The 7,822-nt window shown below is 39.6% G+C and overlaps 1 protein-coding gene across 1 annotated transcript in view; it reads right to left on the bottom strand.

Annotated features, from left to right (window-relative positions):
- Nucleotides 1-144: 144 nt before the first annotated feature.
- MRPL19 (mitochondrial ribosomal protein L19) overlaps nucleotides 145-7,822 on the bottom strand; it is a 9,799-nt gene continuing 2,121 nt past the window's right edge. The window contains exons 3-6 of the mRNA XM_008053292.2: nucleotides 5,030-5,148; nucleotides 4,392-4,526; nucleotides 654-835; nucleotides 145-527 (exon numbers count right to left, since the gene is read on the bottom strand). Of these exons, the coding sequence (XP_008051483.1) occupies nucleotides 306-527; nucleotides 654-835; nucleotides 4,392-4,526; nucleotides 5,030-5,148 (658 nt within the window). The 3' untranslated portion in view covers nucleotides 145-305. The remainder of the gene's footprint in view (nucleotides 528-653; nucleotides 836-4,391; nucleotides 4,527-5,029; nucleotides 5,149-7,822) is intronic.

The following is a 7,822-nucleotide window of genomic DNA, read 5'->3' on the forward strand; positions in this document are numbered from 1 at the left end:
TCACCTCAGCCTCCCAAAAGCGCGGGATTACAGGCTGAGCCACCGAGCCCGGCTGATGCTTTTGACTTCTATTGTAGCTTCATCTCCAGTAAGGGAATGGACACTGGACCATTTGGCATGTATGTTTCTCTTTTTTTAGTACTAAACTGGTGGACAAATTTTATTTTTTTAAAGAGTTCTAATAAAATAATGAATGCTTAGTTCATTTAATGAGTATGTTCTCGTAAATGAAATTAAACTGGTCTCAAAATAAATCTTCTGAGAGTCAAAACATCCTCTGCAAGTAACCAAATTCATTCTCAGAATCAGGACTTTTTTGATGCTTCAATTTCTTCCCATAATTCAGCTTCAATTTTTGAAGTATCATATTCTCTCATCATATCAAACTCAAGCCACGGCCGATTCCACTTCTGGGCATTCTTCATTTGTTCTTCAGTTAAACAAAGATCAAATCTGATTCCTTTAATATTAAACTTTGGACGCTCCCAGCGTTTGGACCAGGGTCTAGGCTTCATTTTTACTTTTAGCTAAGGAGGATTAAAAAAAAAGAATTAGGCTGATACACAGAAGCAAAATTTCTTCTCAAGTTGTAATTAAGATGATTCTTTCTTATTTTATACTTGCACTTCCAGTCTCAAATGCACAAACTGTACCTTATTGACAGGAACTTCTTGGCTAGGTTCTTGTGCTACTGGCTTCATGTTCATATCGTAAATGCTGTACTCAGGAAGGGCATCTCGTAAGTACAGCAAGCTGTCATCCAGCCGTTTCTCTAATTTGACCACTTGGATCTCCTGGATTCGAGGATTATAAAGTTCAAAGCAAATCTCAACACCTACAGAGAAAGCATCCACTTACAATCCAAGTCCAGATTACTACACATGCCTCATACTACAATCAAAGCATTTCATAAAATAGCACAAAGTTTTGCATGTAGGAAATGTGACATAAATTTGTAACTTTTAAGATAAAGATTATTGAAAAAATAAGAGATAAACTAAAATCCATTTAAATAAAAAATCTAAATTAGAATAATATAAAGGAAAAAGTCTTCTATAAATATGTTGAGTATTATATCTCAATTCTGACAGTAATAACTTAGAGAACATCTGAGTAAGTTTTTCATTATGTCATGTTCTTGACATCTCCCCATTACTTGGATAAAAATCAATCTTCTATGTTAAGAGTAATGGGATTAATGATGCAATTTTAACTCCCAACTTTGGTTAGAAGCTCCTCTTTAAGCATGGCCTAGGTTTTTTAACACACTAGGGCCTTGTGCATGAAGCAAGCTAGGAACATATAAAGATACAACAAGTAATAATTTAATAGATATCATCTGTATTATCAAACTCTTAAGAGCAAGAGCGTATTCTGAGGTTTTCCGGAATAATCCCAAGAGAAATAAAATACCATTATATATGATTCAGGATTCAACTAATATTTAACTGGCTTCTGTTAATACCTATTCTGTTCAAGGTACTGATCTGTAGCACAACCAAAATAGAGAAGATCCTTCTCTCATAAAACTTGCACTCTAGTTGATGACAAACAATGAGTAAATAAATCAACAAGGTAATTGCATACAGTAAAGACATTGCACTGTGACTGGGGAGGAGACAACTTTTTTATTTTATTTTATTTTTTTTTTTTTTTTTGAGTTGGAGTCTCACTCTGTCGCCCAGACTGGAGTGCAGTGGCTGCTCCCGGCCACCGCAGCCTCTACCTGCTGGGCTCCGGTGATCCTTCCACCTCAGCCTTCCAAGTAGCTGGAATTACAGGCATGCGCTACCACGCCCAGCTGATTTTTTGATTTATTATAGAGATGAAGTCTTGCTGCCCAGGCGGGTCTCGAACCCGCAGGCTCAGGCAATCCACTCACCTCAGCCTCCCAAAGGCGTGGGATTACAGGCTGAGCCACCGAGCCCGGCTTATTTTATTTTTGAGTTGGAGTCTCACTCCATCGCTCAGGCTGGAGTGCAGTGGCACACTCACGGCCACCCAGCGACGACCTGCTGGGCTCTGGCAATCCTTCCACCTCAATCTTACAAGTAGCCGGAACTACAGGCGCGCTACCAAGCCTGGCTAATTTTGTATTTATTGTAGAGATGAGGTCTCATCGAGTTGCCTAGGCTGGTGTCGAACCCGCAGGCTCAAGCAATCCACTCGCCTCAGCCTCCCAAATTGCTGGAATTACAGGCTGAGTCATTGAGCCCCACCAGGGGACAACTTCAAATAAGTGCAGTCAGGGAAATTATCTCTGAGAAGCAGACTGAAACTACAAAGGGCAAGAATGACAGGCAGAAAGAATAGCAAATGCAAAGGCCCTGGGGTATTAACAAACTTGGCTGCAGCACAGTAACTTAGTGGGCCAGGTGCTATGGTTTGACTGCATCCCCTCCAAAATTCATGTTGAAACTTCATCTCCATTGTGGTAGTATTAACAAGTGGAGCCTTTGAGGAAGTGGCTAAGTCCTAAGGGCTCTGCCTTCATGAATAGATTAGTACCTTATCAAAAGGCTGGGCCCTTTAGTTCTTCTGTCTATCACCATTTGAGGACACAGAGTCCCGTCTCAGCGAGCCCCCCCCAAGAGGACACAGCCACAAGGCACAATCTTGGAAGCAGGAAATGAGGCCCTAGCCCAAATAGACTAAGACACCAGAGACGTAAACCAAAAAGACCGCACAACTACAGGCAGGAGATGATGGTGACATGGATGACAGTGGCAGCAATGGAGAGGGAACAACAGACAAAATTGGGATGTATATTTTGGTGAATGAGCCAAGAAAACTTGTCGATTGACTGAATGTGTGAAAGATAATAAAAATAGCTCCTAGGTTTGGGTAAATGACTGGGCAATGGTACCATTTATGGAAATAGAGAAGACTGTGAGAGGAACATCATGTGATGGGAAATAAAATGCTGTTTCAACTTGTTTGTGCTGATAAGACATCCAGATGAAGATGTTGGTCAGGTAGTTGCATGTACAAATCTGGAACCTGAAAAGGGTCAGGCCCAGAGATACAAATTTGGAAGTTATCATCTATGGATGCTACACAAAGCAAGGGAACAAGAAGGAACCACTAAAGCAGGGAGCATCGACAGGAAGGCAGCTTACAATAGTCAAACACACTCTAGAAAATGGCAAGAGGGAGCTAATACTTCTTGGTGAATATTATGTGTCCAGTTCTTCATGTTCAGTACTCTCAGTTAATTGACTAGAACCCTATGAGGTAGAAACTATTAATACCTCAATTTTAAAGAAGAAAATCAAACCCAGTTCTACCTAACTCACACCTATGCTCATTTCTTTCAATTACAATTATTATCCAAGTACTTGACCTGATTGAAAGCACAAGTTTTTGTGGTCAAGCAAGTCCTGCTTAGCTCCTACATGTACAGCATACCAGGTCATTTTAGAATAAGCAAAGACAGCAACTGCTCTCCCATTTTCAATGCATTTGAGAATAAAAATACTTGGGAATCATGACACATACTACTTCAAGTATAAAAACTTTACTGTTCCTGCAATTTTAATTATTAATCTTTCTAAAATTTTACACTTGTTCCTTTGCCTTATTAAGCACAGTATGCAAACATAATTTTGCCTTTCTTAAATGGCTTCAAGTCTTATTGAGACAATGACAAATTTGGTGACTATTTTGTGCCATAATATAAAGGAAAATATGGGCATTCATTTTAGGAAGAAGTAACTCATGAGGACTTTATTATGTTTGTCTTTATGTTCTCATGGGTTATTTACTCCTAAAATGAATGTCCCCACACTGCTTTATAGTCACTTATTCCCTCCCTTGATGTTGCCATGGTTTGGAAAGCCTACTTCTAACAGCTGTTGTCTCTGGGCTTTTTTTGTTTTGGGGGTTTTTTTTGTGTTGGCGTCTTACTCTGTCACCCAGGATGGAGTGCAGTGGCATGCTCACGGGCACCGCTGCCTCAACCTGCTGGGCTTAGGCAATCCTTCTGCTTTGGCTTTCCAAGTAGCTGGAACTACAGGAACATGCCACCATGCCCAGCTAATTTTTTGATTTATTGTGGAGACGAGGTCTTGCCAAGCTGCCCAGGCTAGTCTCGAATCCCTGGTCTAAGGCAATCCTCTCACCTCGGCCTCCCAAAGTGCTGGCATTACGCTTGAGCCACCGCGCCCAGCTTGCTGTCTCTGTTAATACAAGAGGCCTTCAGGAGAAAGCAGACCAGCAATCATATTTAATCAGTAACCTCAATTCTTAATCGACTCTAAGGCTAGGGGCTCTATGTCTTTCCTTAGAGTCTCCTTTCACTTTCAAGTTTCAGATTTCTTATCCCAAGATGCAGAAAACACAAAGGAATCCTGAGCTAACATTTTCTAGACAATCAAAATAATGAAACATACCTTGTCCTTCGATAGTATTTCTAAGGATAAAAGTAGCTCCAAGTCCTTTTCCTGATCTCTGAATGCAAATCCCCAGAAACTGGTTGGTTTTTCCCTTAGCATATGGGTCAGCTGTAGTAACACGAAGTATGCTTCCTACAAATTCAAAGAAGAAGTGAACTTTTATGCAAGAAGCAAAAGCAAATAAAATTTCTAGGTAACGTCTTCCTAAATTTTTTTTTTTTTTTGAGTTGGAGTCTCACTCTGTCGCCCAGACTGGAGTGCAGTGGCCACTCTTGGCCACTGCAGCCTCGATCTGCTGGGCTCCGGCAATCCTTCCGCCTCAGCCTTCCAAGTAGCTGGAGCTACAGGCGCCCACTACCACACCCAGCTAGTTTTTTTATTTATTGTAGAGATGATGTCTCACCAAGTTGCCCAGGAGGGTCTCAAACACGCGGGCTCAGGCAATCCACTCACCTCCTCCCAAGGCGCGGGATTACAGGCTGAGTCACTGAGCCCAGCCCTAAATATTTTAATATTAAGAATAAATACCTCATATGGGCAAAATATAGATACGTGAAAAGCAAATTTCTCCGTGTAAAGAAAACTAACCCTCCAACCACTAACAATAAAAGCATAAGCATGCAGTTCTTACTGACCAACATAGAACTCTGGAATGTTGAGTACTTTTCTCCTTTCTAACATATCTTTTCTTTCTATCTGAAATTTTAGAGGATTTGTTCTTCCCCTTGGAGGAATGAATTCAGGGCTCAAGAACCTGTGAAAAATATAAACAAAAAAAATTAAAAGTAAACTAAAAAGGCCACAAGACAAAAAAACTGTTGCTTTACAGAGAAATGAAATATGATGTTGATGTGCTTTATCCTGCACTAAGAAACGTCAATTTTATTTCTTTTTTAAAATGTTTTCATGTTGATTTTGTGCAGTGAGAAGTCAATTTTATTTCTAAAATTGTTAATGATCATGAAAACAGCCAACAGTTCCTGAGCACTTAACTGGTATTTTAAAAGCTTTATTAAACATCTATAGCATAAATTATTTCTTACTTAAACCATGTAGATTTGATGTTATCACCTCCTTTTCACAGATGAAGAAACTGAAGTTTGGAGAAAGTAATTTATCTGTTAATATATTAACTATAAATCTGTCAAGTCAATATTTAAATGTGGGCATGCCTATCAGTCTCCAAAGCCTATCACCACAACTAAAGGCTTCACACTGAGCTATATAGGCTATAATAAATTATGTAAGAATAGATATCGACATATAAACTGTAAGCTGACCTTAAAAGCAATCTTCCTTTTTTCTTATTTGATTTTAAACTCATTATGAAATATTTGCTCTACACAAAAAGTATAAATGATCTGTGTACGGTGGCTCAAGTCTGTAATTTCAGCACTTTAGGAGGTTAAGGTGGGAAGATTGCTTGAGCTCAGCAGTTCAAGACCAGCCTAGGCAATACAGAAAGACCTTTTCTCTACAAAAAATAAAAATAAAAATAAATTAGCCAGGTATGGTGGTTTGTGCCTGTAGTCCCAGCTTATTCGGGAGGCTGATTTGAAAGGATCGCTTGAACCCAGGATCTCAAGGATGCAGCGAGCCATGATCATGCCACTGCATTCCAGCCTGGGTGACAGAAAGAACCCAACTCAAAATATAGGAAAAAAAAAAAAAAATATATATATATATATATACACACACACACACAGAAAATATATATATTTATATATATATATAATTATTATATGTATAAGTGACACAATAAATATTCATGTCCCTACCACTCACTCCAAGACATAAAATATCAATATAGTTGAAGCTCCATGCATCCCTCCCTACTCCCCATAGTTAGTTACTATCCTAAATATGGTAATTATTCCTATGAATTTTTTCCTTTTCCTTAATTTTCTACTTCAAAATGTTGAAAACTATCAAAAAACTGAAACAGTAATACAATGACCACCCATATATGCTATACCTACTTTTACCAACTGCCAAAATTTTGCTATATTTGCTTTGTGTATATAAATATAATGTTATATTATATATATATATAATAATAAATTATGTAAGAATAGATATTGACATATAAACTGTAAGGCATTTTATTCCTCAATGATTTCGAAGGCTTATGTTAAGAATAAGGACTTTCCAAGCTGGGCACGGTAGCTCATACCTATAATCCCAGCATTTTGGGAGGCCAAGGTGAGAGGACTGCCTGAGCCCACGAGTGCAAGACTAGCCTGGGCAACATGGTGAGACCTCATCTTTACAATAAATCAAAATATTTTCCAGGCGTGGTGGTGCATGCCTATGGTTTCATTCAGCTACTTGGAAGGCTGAGGCAGAAGGATTGCCTGAGCCCAGCAGGTCGAGGCTGTGGTGGCCGGGAGCGTGTCACTGCCCTCCAGCCTGGATGACAGTATGACAGTGAAACTCCTACTCAAAAAAAAGAATAAGGACCTTCCACCACTGCAATCGAGCCTGGGAGACAGAACCAGACTGTCTCAAAAGAGAAAAAAAAAAAAAGGAATAAGGACTTTCTTCTATATTAGCACAATAACTTTATAAATCTAAGAAAACTAGCATTAATTCAATAAATCAATATAATATATAGTTCACATTCAAAAGTACCCAATTATCTTGAAAAGGACTTTTACATCTATTTGTTGCCCAATCCAAGGTACAGTCAAGCGTCACACATTGTATGTAGTTGTCAGTCTCTTAAACTTATATCTCATCTTTGTTTTGTTTTTTTTTTGAGTTGGAGTCTCACTCTATCGCCCAGACTGGAGTACAGTGGCCGCTGTCGGCCACTGCAGCCTCGACCCACTGGGCTCCAGCGATCCTTCCGCCTCAGCCTTCCGAGTAGCCGGAATTACAGGCACGCGCTACCGTGCCCGGCTGATTTTTTTATTTATTGTAGAGATGAGGTCCCGCCAAGTTGCCCAGGCAGGTCTCGAACTCGCTGACTCAGGCAATCCACTCACCTCAGCCTCCCAAAGCGCGGGATTACAGGCTGAGCCACCGAGCCCAGCTTCATCTTTGTATTTTTATCACATTGCCTTTTTTATCGATCAAAGACTACTATTTTGTAGATAACCCCTGGATTCTACGTTTATTGTTTCCACATGCCTAGACTGAAGCAAACATTTTTGGTAAGAATATTACAGAGGTGATGATGTGAACTTATTGTTGCATCAGGAGGTACATAATAACAGCTTGTACCATGATTAAACTTAGGTTTAAATGCTTGGTAAAGTTAGAGAATGTCTCCCTTTCACTTCTTTATACTTTAAATAGGCATGCATAATCAGGCTTGGTAGCTCAGCCTGTAATCCCGCGCTTTTGGGAGGCTGAGGTGAGTGGATTGCCCGCGGGTTTGAGACCCGCCTGGGCAGTGAGACCTCATCTCTACAATAAATCAAAAA

Source organism: Carlito syrichta, unplaced genomic scaffold (genome assembly GCF_000164805.1).
Source record: "Carlito syrichta isolate Samal-C Ts95f unplaced genomic scaffold, Tarsius_syrichta-2.0.1 Scaffold288030, whole genome shotgun sequence".
Classification (NCBI taxonomy): Eukaryota; Metazoa; Chordata; class Mammalia; order Primates; family Tarsiidae; genus Carlito; species Carlito syrichta.